General features: G+C 32.0%; 4 protein-coding genes across 4 annotated transcripts; 2 read left to right on the top strand and 2 right to left on the bottom strand.

Moving 5' to 3' along the window:
- Positions 1 to 177: 177 nt before the first annotated feature.
- On the top strand, positions 178 to 1,131 carry TRIADDRAFT_18468 (uncharacterized protein; the record flags this gene model as incomplete). The annotated part of the gene is made up of 1 exon (XM_002108427.1): positions 178 to 1,131. The coding sequence occupies one exon, from the start codon at positions 178 to 180 to the stop codon at positions 1,129 to 1,131; it is 954 nt and encodes a 317-aa protein (XP_002108463.1).
- Positions 1,132 to 9,447: 8,316 nt separating this feature from the next.
- Positions 9,448 to 10,389, top strand: TRIADDRAFT_51389 (uncharacterized protein; the record flags this gene model as incomplete). The annotated part of the gene is made up of 1 exon (XM_002108426.1): positions 9,448 to 10,389. One exon carries the CDS (start codon positions 9,448 to 9,450, stop codon positions 10,387 to 10,389), a length of 942 nt encoding a protein of 313 aa, XP_002108462.1.
- Positions 10,390 to 12,767: 2,378 nt separating this feature from the next.
- On the bottom strand, positions 12,768 to 16,891 carry TRIADDRAFT_51388 (uncharacterized protein; the record flags this gene model as incomplete). Its single annotated transcript, XM_002107623.1, has 13 exons — positions 12,768 to 12,817; positions 13,068 to 13,219; positions 13,372 to 13,483; positions 13,575 to 13,665; positions 13,730 to 13,857; positions 13,957 to 14,085; positions 14,220 to 14,313; positions 14,422 to 14,524; positions 14,609 to 14,701; positions 14,798 to 14,864; positions 15,005 to 15,146; positions 15,401 to 15,658; positions 16,826 to 16,891. The coding sequence occupies 13 exons, from the start codon at positions 16,889 to 16,891 to the stop codon at positions 12,768 to 12,770; spliced, it is 1,485 nt and encodes a 494-aa protein (XP_002107659.1).
- A 2,336-nt stretch (positions 16,892 to 19,227) lies between these two features.
- TRIADDRAFT_19665 (uncharacterized protein) lies at positions 19,228 to 22,802 on the bottom strand (the record flags this gene model as incomplete). Its single annotated transcript, XM_002107622.1, has 22 exons — positions 19,228 to 19,389; positions 19,476 to 19,564; positions 19,643 to 19,685; positions 19,762 to 19,881; positions 19,961 to 20,077; positions 20,183 to 20,299; positions 20,384 to 20,423; positions 20,554 to 20,636; positions 20,713 to 20,781; positions 20,865 to 20,917; positions 20,984 to 21,026; positions 21,103 to 21,176; positions 21,236 to 21,317; positions 21,502 to 21,567; positions 21,662 to 21,731; positions 21,807 to 21,865; positions 21,941 to 22,016; positions 22,103 to 22,136; positions 22,231 to 22,321; positions 22,424 to 22,488; positions 22,594 to 22,627; positions 22,719 to 22,802. Coding segments are annotated over 22 exons (1,671 nt in total), but the record flags the coding sequence as incomplete, so codon positions are not given.
- Positions 22,803 to 23,005: the final 203 nt, after the last annotated feature.

Raw genomic sequence — 23,005 nt, 5'->3', positions numbered from 1 at the left:
AGTTCAAAATAGTTCAAAAATACTGTTGATTAATCAACCATTTTCAACGTAAAATATTTACTTACTCATTGATAGAATTATTCCTCAATTACCTCCTGCAAAAAAGGAAGTATATAGCAGGTAAATCAGTATATGATGGCATCTCCAACGCCCATTTTACAAAATATCACCATACCAATGGCCAGAAATTTTACCTTTGAAGAAATATTCGTTAAACCAGCTAATGTAATGGTAGCTAAAACTATCGTTAGTCTTATTATTTTTATTGGTGCATTCGGTGGTAATGCTATGGTGATTGGAGTTTTGCTTCGTCAATCGAGTAAGCGTATTGGAATTGCTGAATATTACATTGCCGCTTTAGCTTTTGCTGATCTTCTTGTTACATCGCTGTATGTTCCAATTAATTTGTTATCTGATTATTTACGAGGCGCTTGGGTCTTTGGTGCAGCTGGATGTAAAATAATCAATTATATAAGGACCACAGCCATGACAGCATTAGCTTTCACCTTGGTTGCATTAGCAATTGATCGTTATCGAGCGATTTGTCGTTCATTCCAGTTTGAAAGCTCCAAAGCAAGGACCAAAAAAACAATATTACTCGTTTGGATATTGTCGGCAGCTCTCATGACGCCCTACTTATACGTTATCCAAAGCGATGAATTTAAATTGTACAATTTTAATGTCCAATTTTGTCGACGTAAATATGGCAATGAAGAATTTCGTACTTTCATGATTATATTCAACTATCTCATCCTTTGCGTTGTACCATCGGTTATATTAGTTTTTTGTTACAGCAGAATTATTTTACGCATATGGAAATCCATTAAATATCCGGTCAATGAAGTACGCCAGGGTTCATCGAAAATCGATAATGCAAGGAAAAAAACTATTACCACCATTACAATTATGACAATCTTATTTTTACTACTTTGGGTGCCATTATGGACTATGCAAATAGTCTTTGATTCCCGTCCACAGACATTTACTACGGAGGAAAAAGAGGTAATGTTTTGGGTCGTATGTCTTGCTAATTCATGCAGTGTATTGCATCCTATTGCCTATGCATTTTCTGGAGGTAAATTCCAATCTAAAAAGAGCCAAACCGTGACACGAATGTCCACAATTCGCTAGAATTAGCCATTGGCCTAAGTGGTTGTCTAGTCCTCTATTAACCACAAAAATTGAACGATTCCATTTATGCTTTCAAACCTACTGTACGTGTGATATCTATACATGTAATTACTGGCTATAAATCAACGTAGTTGGCCAAGTTATGACTATCCTAGTTTTAGCCAGGGATAGAAGCTCTTCATTAATTACTACATTTCATATTATTCAATTTTATGTCGTGACGAAAATATGACCATGGTATTTATAATTAAATTAAAAAATGAATCACGAGTAATATAACTAGCTAGTTACATCAATTCTAAGACTTGGCACTAAGACAGTAGTATAAAAATTATGCTTATCTTACTACTGCATTGGATCTGTCTTATTCATCATTTTATTAGGTTGATGTTTACAAACTATAATTAAATGCAATATTAATTAAGGTCATGTATTTTATGCCAGAACAAGCGATTTAGCGTAGCGTATGAGTTGAAATTTTGAAGTAATTCTGACTGTGCTATTTATACCCACATAATTAATCCATCTTATATCAAACTCTCTTATTCATGATTTATAGTATTGCAAAACTAGCAATGCTGATGTATTTTAAGCTTCTGCTTCTTTTAGTTTATATTGTCGTCTGCCTATACTATCGGTCCATGTATAACAGGACAATTAGAAGCGAATATTGAAATATTCGCGGGAGTAGCAAAGTTCTTTAACATTTTTTGATAATTTAAATATACACTTTAAGGAATTAAGGTATTTTAATTAAATAAATGAAAATTGTTTTCTTTGCCGCAGTTACGACTCTCATAAGTAGACAAGTATGTATAGTAAATGCTATGGGTAAATACTATCGACAATTTGCCGCTTTTTATAATATTCATCATATTAAAGAATTGGCATTTTGCTTGTCTAAACTGGTTGATAAAAATTATGGCTAACCAACTTATTTGGTGGGATAAAATCCTTAATACTGACGTATTAATAGCTGATAATTAATTGATTTTTATCCATTTACTGGAATATAGAAAAGCGATACTATTGCTACTATTTGAAGCCTTATCCTTTAATTAACATTTTGTGAGATAGATCGTTTTTTAGCTGTTTAATATTTAGCTTGTTATTGACTCTATAAAATTGAGACTGAGTATGATGGAAAAGCCAAAGCTTAAAATTTATGCAAATTAATTAATAAATCTGAGATTTAGTAACGTACTCTTCAATTGACAATGAAAACTATCAAATTTTCTTTTTATTTCTTCGTGATTATTAAGCTAAATTACAACATGTAAATCTTGTTGGATTGCGAAAATACATTTAAACAAACTAATTAAAATCAGAATATATCTTGAACACAAATTAAACAAATATTAGTAATAGACTTTAAATTAGTATATTGGTGAAACATTACTATATTGCATATGAAAATAATAAAAATGATATGATTTTCCGTCGATCATAATTAATTGATATAAGTATTTCCCAAAAACAGATGAAATAAACATCGATAGTAGCTAGCAGATCAAGTTACTGTCAAAATGCTGCCTTATTCTAATGAAAATTATTGAAGACGTACTGCATAAGATTTCATAAATCGCTATTATACAACTGACATACTTAATATGGGTAAAAGATATGAGAGTAGACGATTGGCGATATTAAATCATATTTCATAGAAAAACACTAAATAGCATGGCTAACTACAAATGACTATTACTTTGTGTAGTCTCAGGAAAAATGATGAAGGAAACATTTTTAAAGTAACATAGATCAGGATAGCTTATTTTACACAAGAAATATTACCCTGTCATCTTACAGAACGTGTTCAAATAGTGCGGATTTCAATGGATAATCATTAAGTTTGGGAAAATTTACTTTATAAAAACATAGTGCTATAGACGAAATGTTATATCCGTTGCCTGGTTATTTTAATGATAATTCATTTCAAATACACAAAATCATCTAAATTTTAAAGTAATTTAGTTAGTTGTATTTCTTTCTATTCTAAATATCAGAACTATTTATTGATATAATTTACGAAAAGCTTAATCTGATGCGGCATTTATTTTTAATGACTGATCTCATTGTTTCATATGATAAGTGTCTATTAGATAGAGCAATAAAGTAATTTTGTTATGTTGTTTCATCGTTTGATAATATTCTTTGATCGCATAAAGAAACCAAAGTTCTGTTATACATAGAACAGGATATACATGTATTCTTATTGATTGACAAAAGAAATGGCTTAAGAATAAGAGCACTGTCTACGTACACATTGTAAGTGCTTAGGAAGTATGATATTATTTTTCGTATTTTGTATGTTAAATTACAGTCTTAAATTATGAAATGAGTTAAATGTGTTACGATAGTCTACGACGATGTTTTATATGTTCGTATACTTAAATTTATGCATATTATGAACTTAGAGAAGGCCCTACGAATATTCAAGAAAACTTTTTCTTAATTTAAGGCCATAAATTAAAAAATGAATGAAATATCAAAGGTTTTTAAACATATCCTCGGGCTGACCTTGCGACATTAATAACCGTTATCAGAGGTCTTTATTCTATCGCTTTCCGACCTTATAATAATGAATAAAAATTTTTAAGTTGAGATAAACATTTCAGATCTACCGTATATAGTACTTCCTTCCTTCCTAACATTTCATCTTCAATGTTATTTATAGGAAAATGATAGCTGAAATGGTTCACAGGTTGTACGATTTATAAATAAATAAAAATTAATCAGTTTGCTAGATTATTTCTATCGATAGATAGATTATAGAATATTGTAGTAATTTTAGCCGATAAAGTTGGAAAATTTTGATATACAGTATGATACATATCCAGATATTTAACTGTATTAATAAAACTGCATCAAAAAGCTAGATCTTGCCTAACACTTATGCAATATGTATTAATCATATGACAATATGAAAAAACTAGAGGACATATTAGAACTATTTTGTACCTTTAGCAATTAAAAATAAATAGTTCCACCGTCCGCGGCTAAATAAATTAAAGTATTGTAAGGTTAGCATTGTAGCTATTATTATATTTATAAATATTTGTTTTCCTTTACTCTATGCGCACTTTTAAAGGAAAGGAGTACGTACAATATTGAACTTTAAATGATAGAAGACGGTGCTATGTTCTTCAAACAATAATTTTGTGCTTACCAAAAATCATAAAATTCTAGCATTGAACGAATACCGTAAATATCCTATTATGTCATCTGAAATTAGTGTACTCACATATGAGTAGTTCGTATAAACAGTAGTAATTAGATGTGGGTTTGAAATTTTAACTATCGTTTCATGTACCGTAATGTATAAAAATGTTTATATTGACATTTAAATTGTTGATGTTTTGAACAATGGCATGATTGAATGAATCATATTCAGAATAGTATGATATAATAATACATAGCATATTAATTCTTAGTAATTTGGATTATTACAACCTCGCAATCAATGATTTCTTTCAGTTTAATGAACCTAATAGTTCTTATTATTTTACTATGCTGACGTATTGTATTTATTTCTGCTACTATAATACCCATAATTATTACGTAAATTACTATTTTTAGACGGAAATTAGTTTGAAAAATTAGATTAATATTGATTATGGATTTATGAGGAATAATGCAGTCATAATTAATTAATCCGACTGATAAATTGGCTTCTTTTCAGTACTTTAACGCTACTTAGAATTCACACTATGAGTATTTTTATTGTAGAGCTTTTGAGCTTCGTATGCCAATCGTTAGCAAATTGGTCTAATATTGCAATTTGTAAGCATTAATAGCAATTGACTAAAAATTGAGTAAGTTTTGATAATTGAAAAATTTATTTTTTTCCAACATCCTGTTTTAGGGATTGACGATAATGGATTCTTAATGGTCCTGGATATATCCGAAATAATGCTCGAACTACTAAAAGATAATTGATATAAAAAATTGAGTGTATCGGCAATAAGTGTATTCTAATGTAGTTTAAAAATTGTAAGTTCAATAAACTTCAACAATTTTAATATTTTTCAATTATTAAAGCTTCAAATTATGCTCAAGACTTGTAGATTGCAGGTTTGACAACTTAGGGCAATTGATATATCTGCAATTTTTTATTCCAATCATACTAAAATTTTGCTAAAGTCAGAAAATTTTGCCAAGCTTGATCGTAATATCTTGTTTTAGAAACCACGATCGATACTGACCAAGTTGTTATTAAGGTTATTACAATAAAAAATTTTGATCTATTATAAGACTATATAGACACTTTTTGTCATCCAAGTAACTAATAACTATCTCTGATTTTACGTTTCATTCTTGTATTGACTTTTATAACTACTTTGATTGATATTGTGTATAAACTAATCATAAAGAATTAGACCATATATTTACTGTGCAGTTATGTAAACGTGCGGTATTCCTTACACATTAGATTCATAGTACTAGGTTAAATATTAAGCCTATTGTAACATAAGAGAATATTCAATATGGTTAAGTTTAAAAAATTGGCGCATGTTTTTATAATAACCATTACTTATGGCAAGATTTGTAAAGAATTGTAGTGTAGGTACGACAACTCGAGCTATTTCTCTCAATATTTTTAGTCTGTACACGGGCAATATATGAGAACTCGATTTCTCGGCTATACTTCATAGGCAACTGGTTAATTGCTACACTTTTCTTCTCATTACGACTTCTGCACACTTCTTAGCAATTTCTACTTTTATTTTACAACCACACTCTTAAATAGATTTCTACAGTGAATTTCAGTGTTAAATAATCATATGTAGTTCAATTATTAGAGCTCAGCACACCTTTCAATCTAGAGTGAATTTGCTCATAAAGGTTTGTATTCTATATCATAAGTCTATTACTGCAGTATTAACTACAAGGCCAACAAAATTAAACACCAAACATAGCATATGACTTTATCTAGACTATTTTAAAGCATCCATTATCCAGGAATTAATAATTAATTAAATAGTAACGCAGTACCGTGATAATTTTACGTATTTTAATGAAACAGTATGAAATTACTAAATGATTTAAATTTGTTTTAAAATTTATTGAGCTTCGATTAAAAGGCAATAAATGAATGTATTAATGATATAATGGACCGTGATATATTGCTTGCATTTTACAATCTGTAGCACAATAAAGCATCTACGTGATCGATAGTATTACTGGAATAAAGAAGTATGCGCGAAATTGTATATTTTAGCAGGACTATCTAGAAGCAATACATTTAATTTTCTGTTGTATTTATTATAATTCATCGATATTCAAAGCCATTCATAGCATTTAAAATTATTGCACGGTAGAGATGCTACGAATTTGCGCAGATTAAGAATCAACTAAACGTTAAGGAAGATGAGTTATTTGATATTTGAAATGAATATTGCACGTCAATCAGGGTAAAAATTCAATTCTGCTTATGATTCAGATTCATGAGTTCGTTACGCCTTATTTCGCGAAATTATGAGAACAATTGCAATAATTCTGTTGTACTAAATCATAATTAAAGATTTTTATATTTCTACGCGTTGTAGTAAATAATCCATTGCACTTTACACTAACGAAGACTACCGTATTGAAGCACTAATTTAATAAAACAACATCACTCAGAATAGTGTCAGAGAGTAAAATATACTATTGTTAACGAGTCAAAATTACTCCTTTGTGACATAAGATTTCTGTAGAGGCAGGATAATGACTGCAAATTGAGATTCTCTGCATATCAAGCGGCAATAAGTTAGGCACAGTAAGTGTCAAAGAGCAAAGTAGATTAGCTCTTCTTTCTCAAAGTTCTCATTTGTTAGGGTTTATTAAATAACAATGGCAATGAGGATGGCAAGTTGATAAAAAATTATAGTAACGATAGCAAGTAGACAAGATTATTAGATATAGATATTGGTTCATGCATTTTCTAATTCTTTTACAAGGATTTTTATAGGCAAGGCTATTAAAGAAAATATGATGCAATGATGGTGACCAATGATGGTATTTATTTAGTAACTAAATTTACTGGAATTAAAAGTTATATTAATGTCCAAGTTGTACCACGTTGTTATTACAAGAATTGCTACTTATACAGTAGTCTATAGCGATTTACTTGTGTCATGGTAATTATAGTGCCTTACGGCTATATCGATTCCTTTTTTCTATTATTTTGTTGCATCTCTAAACAAATATTATTTTATCAATTAAAGAATATTGCTAAAATTCAAAATCAATAAAACAAAAGATTTGAGATAAACAAAAAATATCCAAGATTTACAATAAATATATCTTAACAATAAAATAGAAATTACGTGAAATATTCTAGTCTCAGTTGATTATCGTTCTAATATTATTGAAATAAATAGACTAAAAAATTACCTATACAATTAAATTTATTGAAGTTAACAAAATGTAGATTAGGCTGGGGAAGATCGTATTAATTTACAAGCTGTCGGTGAATTATATTGGAACCAGTATAATTCGATTTTATACAGTCAATAGTCCATTTGCTAAGTTATTGTCTGTTTGGTTTGTTCGATATCTCGTAAATTCATATTATAACATCAAGATCATTTATACCTTTTAAGGTGGAAGTATGTACGTGAACTGTATATTATTCCAAGAATTATTAAAGAATCAGAGTAGAAGAAGCCTCTGTTTTCAATTTATCGGAACTAGTTCATTTTATGGTGACATCCAAATTTATTTTATATACCTTAGCAACCATTGTTATTAATCTATTATGAGTTATCGTTTTCAATTGTTTTGCAGTGATTCCATTCTATACGTATTTGTAATTGCGATTTATACAATGTCTGGTAAATGTATTGGTGTTATTTAGAAGCGGAAACTGAAGTGAATTTATTATTGGTTTTCTAACAGTCCATTCTAGTTACGAAATAATTCTATGAATTCTTTGAATAATATTAATTTTATTTATACTAAGGGAAGATAATTAGCATTTATTAGTATATAGATATTCTAAATTAAAGTAAGTAGGATTCTGATAGGCTTGCTGAACAAAATACCATAGACTAAGATGACTATTTGTTTTTCTGCGTAAAGTCACCAGACCACATCTTTAATTTTAGTCTAACTTAATCAGTATATGATTGGAAAATCATTGAAAATTATAAGTAAAATTAATTGAGAAATAATTTCATCTTCTACATAACCTACCGTAACTAATTACAGTATGTTAAAGATTTGACTATCTACCTTTAATTTCATTTTAACTAACATGTATCGATAATGATGTCTTACGGACAATCATTAAATAAAATGTTTTTTAGATTTTAAACTGACTGATGCATATAAAATCTTTATTGAATCTGTCCTTTTATCGATTCAATTTATCCAGAAAACATAAAATTGCTAAAAAATGAAAGTCCAAACTTTTCATTCACTTCAATAGGAGTCCTTGAAAGATTAATTCTGAGCTGAATTTGTGGTAAAATCAAATCAATGGCGAGTATAGGATATTTAAACCTATTGAAATATGTCGTAACTCATTGCTGATTAATTTTATCAGGCCACAACATAGTCAATCATCAGTTCATTCATTATTATTCATAAATTCTAAAATAGAATAGAGAAATATTGGTTTCGATGCCATATGTATTATGTTGATCGAAGTGTAGCTATTGACTCGGAAGAGGCAAGAGAAAATTAGATGAAGGTTCTAATTTGGAATTAATAATAATTGCTGAATGTACATTAGTAAATAGTTTAATACTGTCGCTTTATCAGGAAGGTATTATTAAGATTAGGTCACGATAGGTTGCATATTGATTGTTTAATTTGTGTGGCAAACAAAGTTTATGAATAAAACAATTTTCTCCTCTAATTTTATTTCAATTGATAGGATATAAATTAGATTTATGTTATCGAAGAGGGAATATTCTGATTGGCAGACTGATTTAATTCTTGCCGTCAGTTATTGTTTATTCCGCCATACCATCTGATGATCAAGGAAGCATTGATCTTAGCTGCTGCTATGGTTATTGTCTTATTCTCAGTCTACTATTATTTCATAGATAGTGTATATATATGTATTTGCAACTGCAATTGCCAGATTATTACAGTTATAGTGCGTTGCCTTATTAATCCCTTCTTCATTTCTGTCAATAATATATTTCTATACATTGGTCCACTCAATCTTTTAAATAAAATTCGAATAAATATACAGAGGTAATATCCTTCGTCTGATATTACTTGTATCTCTAAGACAAGCTACTCAATTACTGAATTAATTTTAGCTGAATTAAATTTATTCTTTATCCGAGATCTTGTTCAAAGGTCGAACAAGCGCATAAAACGATGTCGTCGGCGCATAATATTTCATCATTAACAATTTGGGATATATATGTGAAATCTCCTTCTGAAATGGTCGGTAAAGTGATTGTAAATACGATATTATTACTCTTTGCTATGATTGGCAATATTGGTATTATTGTTGTCTTGCTTAAAAATAAGCGTTTTAAGGTACCTACAAACGAGCGATATATTATATCTTTGGCTTTTGCTGATTTAATAGTAGCGTTATTTTATATTCCGGTTAATGTCTTGACTGATTATTATAAAGGATTATGGATACTTGGTCCTGTTGCCTGTAAGTTATTAAATTATATTCGATTGACGGCTATAACTAATGTAGAATTAACGTTAGTGGCTGTTGCAGTCGATCGTTACCTTGCTATTTGTAGACCACTCTATCGGAGTAAATCTCCTGATCGTACAAGAAATATCATCATTGGCTTATGGGTCCTTTCAGCCGTTCTTATGACACCATACTTGTATATTTTACGTGAAGAAGCCTTCGTATTTTTAGATGGTTCATTAACAGCGCATTTCTGTATTCGCGATTATGGATCGAATATATTTAAAATCATAATGGTGGTCTTTCAACTCACTGCTTTATATATTATACCTCTGATGATAGTGATACTTTCATATTTTAAAGTCAGCTTGAGAATTCGAGCAAGCATAACTACAAGTCGTAATGTGATGCGTAAAAAGCAACGCGCTGTAATTTGTGTTATTGTCATAACATTGGTTTTTATAGTTTGCTGGACACCCGTTTGGACCGTCCAGATGTATAAAGAACTCAGCAGTGGTTACTATTCTGGCTGGGAGAAGGAATTACTCTTTTGGAGTGTATTTGTAGCTAATATCTCTACCATCATACATCCAATGATTTATGCACTTTTTGGACAGAATCTTCGTGAAAAATTACGAAGTTCAAGAACTACCAGTGCTTAATGACGCTTAGATCGCGGTATAGGCCTGTGAATGTTATAAAACAGCTTGTGATAATGTAATTTACGATCTAGAAGCTGACTTCCGCACTACTTATCTATACTATCAGGAATAATTTTCCTCTGCTAGCAGACAACGCAAAGAATTAGACACCTGGTAGTTTATGTTTAAACACTAATTTTAAGAACTCTCTTTATTATATGTTACACCGCGCCCCTATACTCTTCTATAAGTGTTGTTGCTGGTATGTCTTAATCAGTATCCATTACCTTCAAAAAATATCAGATAATACCTTTTATGTGTAACTATCAGATTGCAATATACGTATTTTTTGCGAAGCATTTATGTGGCCATGTGCAATCTACTGTAAAGTAGTCACAATCACGATGATTTGAGCTGTAAACGGGATAATTCCACGTACTCTATATTGATGTTAACTTCAATTCTACCGTCCAGAAGTATTTCAACGCGATTTTTGATGTTCAATAGTTCTTAACAAGCTTAAGCTATCGAAATTGTCTTAACATAGGTTTCACTAATTTAATTTTTACAGCGACAAACTACCGTGACAATGATATAATATTATTCCTGAGGTTTACTCCTGCTAGATATTCCAATTTATGTTAATATCTAATGACGGTAGAATATCGTTTGGAAATTATAGCTACTTTAAACTTTGCAGACTAATTTGACGTAATGATTACTATTCATGGCTGGGCTATTGTATTGATGTAAAGATTTGTTTTATTAATTAGTAATAACCTCAACTAATATTATAATAATGAATGTATAAAATATCAGTAATTTATTAAGACAGTATTCAAGGCTTTTGCCAGTATTAAGTGAAACATTTCAGATTGTGTTAACTCTAAGATTGTGATTATATATGGTACTTTTGACTTGAAAATAAAATCAGGGGTATGAATATTATTATAACGTGAAATATCACTTATACAGTAGAATTGTAACGGTAATACAGTAATTGCGTTATTGCATTTATGTATTGTATAGTAACTTATTAAAATAGAGTCCTTTTAATACTAATGCCGGTTATAATTATGTACGTGACATTTATTTCTTTAGATTATTATAACACAATTTCATTCTTTATAGACTTTTGCATTCTATATACAGGTATATTGGTACTGTAGGACTATATACTGTAATTGTTACTTTAGGATCATCAGTTACTTATTTATCATCGAAAAACAATTTCGTTTTTATAGTTACTTTTAATGTAATATTTAGTCGGAACTAGTGTTAACAAGAATATAATGCCAAAAATTTATGCATAGCTCTTTTACTACTACCATTAGTTTAAGCCCATATGCCAAAATGAATACGCTCTCCTTCATACTATTTCAAAAATATACTAGATGTTCTTTCCGTAATAACCAATTTTAGGTATAACAATAACCTATAAGTTACTAGCAATTTACATTATCAGTTTATAAGCAAAATTCTGACCGCCTTTAAGTCAAGAAAGTGTCCTAGTAGCTAGAATTAGTTGTGGATATGGCACTATGAGCGCAAGATTTTTTTCTACGTATTGGTTCATTGACTTCGATAATCATAAAGAGTCCGGAAAATTGATCGATTGATATTAATTTTGGTTAAAGAGATACTAAAATACCCGCAAGGCAAACACTAATAAATTGCGGTAGCTATTAAATGGCAATATTGTGCTATGGAAGTAGTTTTTAATTCAGTGTAGATTTAAGTAAGCACAGTTTCTGCTAATTAATGTCTACCGTATTTAGCGTAAATTTGCTATCAGTGCTAAGTCCTTAAGGCCATGGGTACCTTTTAGTTGTATTACCAATTTTTGTAACTCTATACGATTGCGATTTGGCTAATTATACAGTTCTTATAAGTATACCATATACTGTATGCGTTATGCGTATCACGGTATCAGTCATTATGGTAAAGTTACTTTATCTCGTCTTCAAGTACGGTCCCACATTATAATGTTTTCCCTAGCAGTGTGTTTTGCAATGACTAGGTATTTACATTATTTAATCAAGAAATTTTTCTTTTAAAAACTTTTACTTATTTTCAATATTTTTATATCTAAATCCAAAATATTGCACGAGATGAAAGATATTGATGTCGCTTGGCGACTTAGTCCGTTATATTTATGTTGTAATTAGTATTGTGTTCGACAATTAGGATACTATCGATTACAACCCAAAGCGCTACCGTACATAGTCCACAAAAGATATGGTTACGGTTAAGCAATAACTGGCAGATGTTGCATTAAAACTAAGCATGTTTATTGCTATTACATTTTTTTGCATTTCATAAATTATATGATTTAAGGAATTAAAATATTTAAATTTAAACAGGCTTCATTTACGATCTAGTATTGTAATATTTAATTTCTAACTTTGAGATAAGACTATTTCACTTAGCTTAATTTCGACGGTATGACCTAAATTTTGTAATAATCTAACGGTAAATAAGATACTGCAACTAAGAATATCCTGCACTAACGCAATTACTGGCGATTTTGTACAAAAGAATGTTTTAGGACGTGTGTTAGTAAGGATAGATAACATGGATTAATGTAATATATATTGATCGATAGAGAGTTATTTTATAATTGGCAAATGCTGAAAGATTGGAATGGCATTACATTTTGTAGTATATAAAATGTCATGGTTAAATTTTCAAAATTTTACCAGGGTTCAATAAATTATGTGGATCTAAGGCCTTCTTAATTGATTTCATAACCGACATTCCAGTATTTCCTACTTCACGTTCTAGCAATTTCATTTTACCAAGTCCGATGCCGTGTTCACCGGTACATGTCCCACCTAGATCTTGAGCGAATCTGCACACGGTAATGAATTAAAATAACATCATGTAATCATCATACGAAATTTCGTGGGTATATACACAATAAGTTGAGGCAAGGTGATAGATAAATAGTAAGGAATAGCAACGTGTTAGAAATTAGGAATTCTCTTTTTTTGTTATTCTTACATTGCTAATTTTGAGCTGAAAGCCTCTATTTTCTCTAATTCCTGCTGATTTGAGGGATCGTGCATAACCAAGCAATGAAAATTACCATCGCCAACATGTCCCACAATACAGCCTGTTAACATTAGAAACGCAACAATACTTTAATTTTACTGCCTCATAGACTGAACTGTAAGGTATGCAACCACAGCAGTATCATTTCCTACAAAGAAGATCTTCTTTCTTGATTTCTTCTTTTGTTTTCGTTAGTATTTCCGCAAGCTTTGATATCGGTACCGCAACATCGGTAATTTTTGCCTAGAACCATCATTAATACTTCAATATAGGATATAGTACAACCGATAACTGTTACTAAACGTACTTTTGATCCTGGCCTCAAAGCCTTGGCAGCATATAAGGCATTGTGACGAGCCTTCCAAAGCTTACTATGTTCTTCAGTTGTTTTTGCCCACTTTAATTCAGTTCCATTTTGGCTGCTTATAACTTCTTCTGTAATGGTTGAAAAATATTTTTGTTTTGTATAAGATTCTACGGCATTGGCTTACGGAAATATATCAGTTAGATACATCAAAGCGATGTTAAACATACCGACAATATCAACTTGACTCTCAATTTCTGCTTTCGAGCCGTAAAACTCTAAAAATATCATAGGCTGTACTGGATGGTCCAAGTGGGAATATTTGTTGCATGCGTCAACAGCACTCTCGTCCAGAAATTCTTCAGGACATATTCAATATTAATCATTATTATTACCAGAATTTGTAGTATGTTTACCTGTAGCTTTTACTGAGAGTAGTACAGCATGCACAGTTCCACATTGAGATGGAAATGTCTAAATTATGAATGCGTACCAATTCTAACGATGGGTACATTGTATAGTAGGATCTGCTCGACGCTGTTAATCGCATCTTCTGTTGATGGAAACGAGCACGTCGCAGACATTTTCTGTAAAAGTTTGAAAAATACAGTATTTGGCTTCAATCGGTCTTGTAAGTCTAAGGTTATGAGTATCTTTAAGGGTTATACGGTGTATAAGACATTGCTGAAACCTACTTCTGGAATTGAATATAGGCGTAAAGTCGCTTTGGTAATTATGCCCAAAGTACCCTCTGAACCAACGAATAGATTGGTTAAATTGTATCCAGCAGCGGTCTTTCTATAATTCACATAACGTCATTTGTTGTTATTTAGATTCGATAACATGTTTTACAGCTCGTAATAGTATAAAATAATCAGTTACCTAGGATGTAGCCCCTTTCCAGCTGTATGCAGGATAGAGCCATCAGCAAGAACAACTTCAAGATTAATTACATTTTCGCGCATTGTTCCATATCTGAAAAGTATTTAGAAGAAAGAAACGGTAGAGATGAGGTGACAACATCAGTTGACTTTCCAATTGACTAAAACTGGATCAATAATTTGACTATACCTTACTGCCGTCGTGCCAGATGCACTGGTAGCTACCATTCCGCACAATGATGCATCAGCACCTGGATCTGTTACAATGAAGGGAATCGGAAAATAGTGAGAACAGTTTCAGGCAAACTATGAAATTTTATAGACCATCACGCTTTAATTGACCGAACCAGTAGATTTATGAGAAAATAAGTTGACACAGTAGAAATTTATACACAACCTATAGGGAACCACAACCCAGTATCGTGTAAATAATTATTTAAGGCAATCCTCGTTATGCTAGCGGTTACGGTTGCATCAAGGTCGCTCATATTAACATCTATACTTTCTTCCATTTGGCTTAAGTCCAGACATACGCCACCCTTGTTAACAAGAGTTATTTTTTAGCGGATATTATTAAATACGCTAGCATATTATGTTAACACTGCAGTATCATAATCTAATCTAAATTTACAATGTACCCTTCGAATGACTAGATCGTCATAGTACAGTAATTACGCATTGCAATCAACTTTCAATCAAAGCGCAATATACTGCCTACAGCACTCGTATATAGTCGAGTAGCATAGGGTTTATATTATTGTTTATCATCATAAAGACTGCATTGATATCCTACTTTTACAGCGCAAACGCCACCTTCCAGCCCAGTTCCAGTGCCATACGGTATCATTGGTAGTTTACGCTCGTAGCATATTTTAGCGACAGAGCTCACTTGTTCCGTATTCTTAGGAGATACTACTACATCAGGCATGGCACCAGGAAATGGTGATTCATCTTGACCATGATGCTGGCGCGTAGTTTCAGCTATTGAGACATTGCTTTCACCCAGAAGATTTTGAAATTGTGTTACAACATCGTTCGACAATAAACGTACCTAAATAGTAAGAGAATAACCGTTATTATAGGACATGACCTATCACTCACTATGCAGAAGATGAATTGAGTTTTATATTAAACACAAAGCGACAGCGTGCATCTTTATTTACGGTCTCTCTTGAGATATATGGCCGGCCATACGTAAGGGAGATAGTGCTTTGATAAACGAATTTGAAGGATGATGTTACAAAATTAATATTTCACTGACTGTGACTTACTCAGTTCTATTGAAAATTGTTGTTACTACACGCATAAGCTGCAAAATTGAAAATGATATTGCGTTTTGAACACCAATTATTCTTTGTATCAAATCATCATCAAGTAATCTAATCAAGGTGGCCTATAGCATATATGTCAGCAGTTCATGGATAATATTTGAACGATGGTATAAAATTAATATTTCACTGATTGTGACTTATTCATTCCTATTGTAAAATGGTGTTATTACATGCATCAACTGTAAAATTGAAAATGATATTGCGTTTTGAACATCAATTATTATTTTCTGTAGCAAAGCATCATTGAACAATCTCATCAACGCAGTCGATACAGTTCTAATGAAAGATCATAACATGAACAATGCATACTGCACAGGGATCAACCTAGCATGGTGGTTGTTCGATGTATAACGAATACGTTTATTTAAGGCTAATAACCTATGTATATAGGACAATAGTCCTATAATTTAATTATGCAGTAGTAGAAAATTCGAAATGACTGGCACTAGCTCCTGCTAAAAAGCGTCATCACATACAGTTTAACCATTGCAGCAAATCCTGCAATGGCTCTCTATTACTATATGACATTACATCATGAGGCCATCAAGTCGATTGCATGTATTAAAAAAAGCGTCATCACATAGTCCAACCATTACTGCAACTCCTGTAACGGCTCTCTATAATTATATGACATTACATCATGAGGCCATCAAGTCGATTGTATGTATAGCCTTACCAACACTTCATTTGCATCATGACAACGGTTTAAATTCATCAGGATAGATAGAAATGTTTTCTGCACGTACGTAACTAGGGAGGGTGATTGAATTTGTGTTTAATCTTGCAAGAAATCGTGGATATGGTACTGTCACGTAGTCATGGACAATTGATGAACAGAGTCAATTTTATTATCATCCTAGTCAACTGTCACTATTCATTTGCAATACCTGTCTTGACCTCTGACAAGTCAATGTTTTTGTGGATCTTTTACATATTCTTAGAATAAGAGCCATCGTTAACTAAATGAATAACAGCAATCAATCAACCACTGGTCGCAGCAATTTTACCAGCAAAAATCAATGCAGCCCTAGTACATCCATGTCAACACAGCCTATTATTACCAATCAAATCATGCAAACTATGGCGTAGAATAGTAATTTACTGTATTGGAAGAGTCCGAATGCACTCAACGATCATTTTAGCTAACATATTTGAATAACTTTAGCCATTGAATCACCTCCAGTGGACTCCAATACCTTAATCCTACAAGATTTAAACCCGTCTTGAGCAAACTTTGAGCAGAAGCTGGTCTTGCAGACGACACCGTTGTGATGATCATTCAGTGCAGATGACAGGTAGCATAACAAAAGGTGTACGTGACCCTCGCATTTACAGTACAGTACTGTATATTGGCAGTAAATTACAGTACATACTACTGTAATTGGTTGAGCAAAGTTGGCCTAATGTCTGTCCGTCCAAAGGAATGTCCAGTCTGGTCCAGGTATTCTTCTGGTAGTCCTGACTACTTACAGTACTGTACAGTATACTGTACACTGTACAGTGACCATTGCACTTACTGTACTGTACTGTACTGTACGGTATTGGCAGTAAACTACAGTCATAGACCACTCGAAGTACAGTACATACTACTGTAATTGCTTGAGCAAAGTTGGCCCAATGTCTGTCCGTCCAAAGGAATATCCAGTCTGGTCCAGGTATTCTTCCGGTAGTCCTTAGTCCTTACTACAGTACTTCCAGTGCTGTACAGTACATTACTACAGTGTGCAGTACAAGATACTGTACACTGTACACCGTACAGCTGTAGCTTGGACTTGTGATAGTTTAATATGGATGCAAAGCCTTTGTCACCTACGTACTGTATACAGTATACAGTATATAATGCTGTGTTGTGTGGACTACAGGTGTACTGTACAATGTACAGCGTACGAGTGAACATGTACAGTATAATATAGAAATTGCCCGTACAGTATACGGTAGTATAACCTAGTATAATCTAGTGCAACACCAAACCACTCCAGTCTAGCGGGCCGTTAAATCCGTCTATACTACAGTAGAACATGCACTAGAAGTGTACTGTACTACTAAGTATGCCATGGTGACATTAATACTGCACACGATCGCACCTTGGAATACCTTTTGGCAAACGCTGCTATGAAACACATTGTACAACTATTAACTTGACGGCCAGAGTCAATCAAATTGCTCTTAATAAAATGGAAATACCGTACTTAAATGTACAGTTTCTACGATATCGCTAAATAATTAATCAATCAAAATTCTGTCCAGATCTATTCTAAGTTAGTCGGTGAGTGAACATTGAACTTTTACTCATCTGTAGAATGCATAATTGCATAGGATACAACCACTAACGAATAAGACTAGTTTTATCCTTACCATTTACTCCTACATATATATTGCATATAATTATAATCAATTTTAAAAGTTGATTTATTCAAATAAATAGTAGCTACAGTGAATATATACCAAAATGGTATTAACCAGCTATTGAACAGATTAATTTGAAAAGGCCAATCATTCATTTAATATAACAAGGTAGAACAGCTGTGCAAGGTGTATTTCTGCCTTAATTGGTACAAATCAAGTTTTGTATTTATCGGTAATCATGAATAAATTACAGCATCTTCAAGATTCATCTACCTTTAGGACGTTATTTCATTTCAATATTTTAATTAAAAATAGCTAAAAATATGTTAATGAATGGGGTAAAAAAATCTCATTTACAAACAGCGTATTCAATATAATTACGTAAAAAATATACATTACACGCATATTGCGATAAATAGTCAAAAACTATTCTCTGAAACAAGTAGTGTATTTCATAACATAAAAAATTTTCCATCTGATGTTATGCTGCAACTATTATAGCATCCTGCTCAACTTAAAGTTCATAGTTATTTACAGTGTAGAATATAAAAGTTTATAGATAGAGAGGAAAGGAAACAAAGTGAATCGGTTTCGCCACAGTAAACTCTATAATTTTAATTACGCCGGGAAATACTATGAAGCCATCTATATCTGGTGCAAATATGAAAAGCGGAAGATTCTCGAATACACCCAATAGAAGAATTGAACCGATCAATTGCCAGTTACTGCCAAATCTGGAAATACATAGAGTACACAGCACATCAGACGGTAATAACACTTGCATAATGATTAATTATAATTACATCTCATTTAATTCAGATACTCTATGCACGTTCATACGTATATACCGGTTTATTTTGTTGTAAATAAAGGAAGCAGAGTTATGGCCCAACTCCATATCAGTACGTAATTGGTTGATACATACTATACTTCTTTATGAAATTTATGCGGTACCGATAGACATAGACAAAAATAGAAAGCTAACCTTGATAGTATTGTCCAAAGCTCCTGAAAAAACTCTATTATTTGAAACAACCAAGCAAGCCACACTTCCGTCATGCCTAGCCATCGTTTGAACACAATCAAAAGAACCCAATCTCCAAACCTATTATGATATTATCAGTACAAAAATATGGTTATTAGTTGTAAAATGTGCCGCAATATATAAGCATAAGATAGTTTTAGGCAGACCCGTAAAGTTTTATCATTTGAAGCGCTAAATAGCTTCGGTTGTGATGGAGTATCTATAACCGCTAAGGCATAAATTGTGCCTGTGTGACCTGATAAACACCAACAATAGTAATCGTTACAATGAGATTGCAAGATTATCAAATATGTCCGATACGAATATCACAAACCAGCTAATGTCTTTTGCTGTTCATATGATAGGACATCCCATACCTACAGTATAAGAATCAACGGCTAAAATAAGTCAACTTTTAAATATTATAATTATAAGTATTCCAAACTGACGTACATGAATATTATTTTCATACGTTCCACATATAATATACGATTCTGTAACGGCTAATGAATAAATGCTTCCCCCAGATGTTTGTAATACATAACTGCAGTCGAAGGTATTCAAATCCCATATCTATACATTATCGGTAATCAAACATAAAGTACTTATATTGCTGGAAAGATTTATAAATAGTATGGTAGTCTGAATATACCTTGATATTCTGATATGATCCAGAATATAATTTATCATCTTTGCAAACTAGCGCTCTCACCCAGTGATTTAACCCAGTTAAATCATGGTAATGTTTAAAGGTTTTAATATCCCAGACCTAGTTAAGACGTTCTGAGTTAGGGATCAAGTCTAAGATAGGTTTAAAGTTCACAGCCTAGAATATAACTGTCAAAACAGTTTCCGTTTACAAGAATAGTCGTACCTTTATTATTTTGTGGGAGCCGCTGAACAACCAATCGGATGACGTCGCTAGTGTACATACTGGATTGTCATGTGCACTGATAGTCTTTAACATTTCTAAAGTGCTAATTTCCCAAACCTAATACAGAATATAGATTACCATTAAATATTATAATCCGTTTTGTTCAAAATGAAATAATGCACGCTGCTTTATATTTCATACTTTAATAGTATTATCTGAAGATCCACTAAAGAGATTCGTTCTGTTGCAATAAAATAGTAGCACAAACTTAGTAATAATTATTGTTCAGTCTTAATACAGTTATCATGCACCAGTAGCTGGAATCAGTTTTACAATCTCATTACAAGGTTAACCATGAGAGGAATACTTACCCGTGAACACAAAGTCCAAGAACAATATTTTTATGTCCGGTTAGTGTTCTTATACATTTGTAGCTATTTTTCGTGTCCCATACCTATCAAAATTTAAAGAAAAATCAGTAATTCTAAACCCTGAGTGCCAGCAGTAATAGGATGATTTATTTCAGTTACTTTTATGGTTTTATCCGATGATGCACTAAAGAGGAAATCAGCATGAACTCCTAAAGCCCATACTGGACCCTAAAAATTTTACCAGGGATCGTAAGTAGATTTTCAGATTTGCTAACCAACTTGAAAATACCCGTAACATAATTTAGCATTACCTGGTGTCCAACGAAAGTTCCCTGACATTTGAACATTGTCTGCACTTCAAAATCTAGGTAAACAGAATAAAGCTATCTTGACATTGTTTTAAAGATTTCGCTATATATAAGTTACTAACTTCCTGCGGCTCCAATTCTTGCCTGCAAATCTACCATTTCATTCTTCACAAATAAACATTGTAGATTATCATTAAAATTGATAGCACCATATTTGTTTAAGTTTGCTAAGGCAACTTACAGATATTTGATTAATTGCCCTAACTGATCCTGTGATATCGTCCGCCAGTTTAGTCTGGTTATCACTAATCACCTCTGAAATGTTACACACAGTTAGCATTAAGAGCTACAACTGAAGTCTAATCTTAACTTACCAAACCGGATATCTACAGTTTTCTCTAATTTTAAAAGTCTTTCAGAGATGTTTAATAAAACAGAATGTAAATAGGAAATATCCTAAATATAATAAAAATACTAGTTATTGATTAACGTATATGCCAATACTATTGGTTAAAATTCACTTTGTCACGGTAGAATGATATGACGGATTTTAAACAAAAACAGGAAAGTATTATTATACTATCTCCAATTGCATTAACTTCAACTTTAACGTAATTTTGCCAATTCAGAAAGTACCGACCTGATCTTTCTTTTTAATAATTTGTTGCAATTCATGAACCTTATCATCTACATCTTCAAAGTATTCCTATTGAAAGCATGACCAATTTGGTTGGTTAGATTGCAGATTCTGACGGTAGTGTATTGGATTATAAAATAGCAAAACTGTCGATACTTTTTACCTTAAAATCTTGATATCTACAAACTTCTAAATGTTCATCTAATTCAGCAAGTTTTCCCTCAAAATTACAACTGAGAGGGTGATTTATACATTAGAACATTATGCTATATAACTGTACGTACGAAATCAGGCTACTTAAATTTTACCCATATCTTTTATTAGGACAAGAACAAAACTGACATGTGGATAAATGATTTTCTAGGTCCTACGTGAAAGTTAGTATAAGAAAGTAAGAAAAATAGTTATAAAGTTAAGATATAATTCACGTCGCCATATTTACCATGCGAAGTAACTTAGGACAGATTTTACTATTAGGGCACTGCACCGGGGCATAGCGGCAGCTATTTTCATGATTTCTATAGGTATTGTAAATAACAATATTAAAACAACCCTACTACCTTAAATGGTGCAACATCATAGACTAAATATAGAGGATATTAACTTCTTCTCCTTTAATTTCACGGTTGCTGGACATCCTAATAAAATAATTTTGAGGAGTAAGATCAAGTATTATTACAAATTGACAAATACTGTTACAACGTTACAGCCGGGAAATCAACATTGACTAACCCTCTTCATCGACGACTAAACACCCGGTTTGGGAATCTTGTCTGCAGCCATAGCTACAGTGGACTACAAGTTCCCCTATTTGTTCAGATACCTTTAAATTATAGAACAGTTATCATAATTAGAATCAACAATTAATAATAATTATATCTCTAACATGTGAAGAAGTAATTGCTAAAGAATTAACTATACTAACTGCTAAATTTGCGGCTACCGCACACAGTGTATTATTATCCGAAGGACATCTTTCGTTTCCAAGCACTTGGATTTAAATTAAATATACTGTATTTTAGCTCAAGAAAGTAAGTATTCTTGTAGAAAAGTTGTTTACTTAATGAGATAGCACTTGACGATAAAACGAAATACCTGATGTTTCTATACATCTTTTACAAAATGTGTGCTAGTGAAAGAACAGCGAGAAATTTATAAATATTTTATAGGTAAAGTTATTTACATTAAAATTCGTGACACGCATGTGAAGCTTAACTTACGCCACAACTGGCAACGACCGGTTCTTTCATTATGCGCTGACAAAGCAAACAACGAAGATTTTTGGAAGGTTCCTGGATGAATAGTTCCTCTGTAACCTTTCATAATTAGCATAAAATTAAGATAATTAAAAGCCACTCAATATGCGCTTGTAATCGTTTGCTGTCATTACTTGTATCAATCAGAGAATTAAAAATTACTTACTTCGTCATCGCCATCTTCGCTATTAACAGTATAGAACGATCGCGCAGATACGTTTGAGAAAGTGCGAGGTAGTATTGGCAAAGTG

Source organism: Trichoplax adhaerens, genomic scaffold, assembly GCF_000150275.1.
Source record: "Trichoplax adhaerens TRIADscaffold_1 genomic scaffold, whole genome shotgun sequence".
Lineage (NCBI taxonomy): Eukaryota > Metazoa > Placozoa > Uniplacotomia > Trichoplacea > Trichoplacidae > Trichoplax > Trichoplax adhaerens.
Note: the sequence above shows the minus strand (reverse complement) of the source record. Positions and strands in the feature narration are given on the sequence as shown.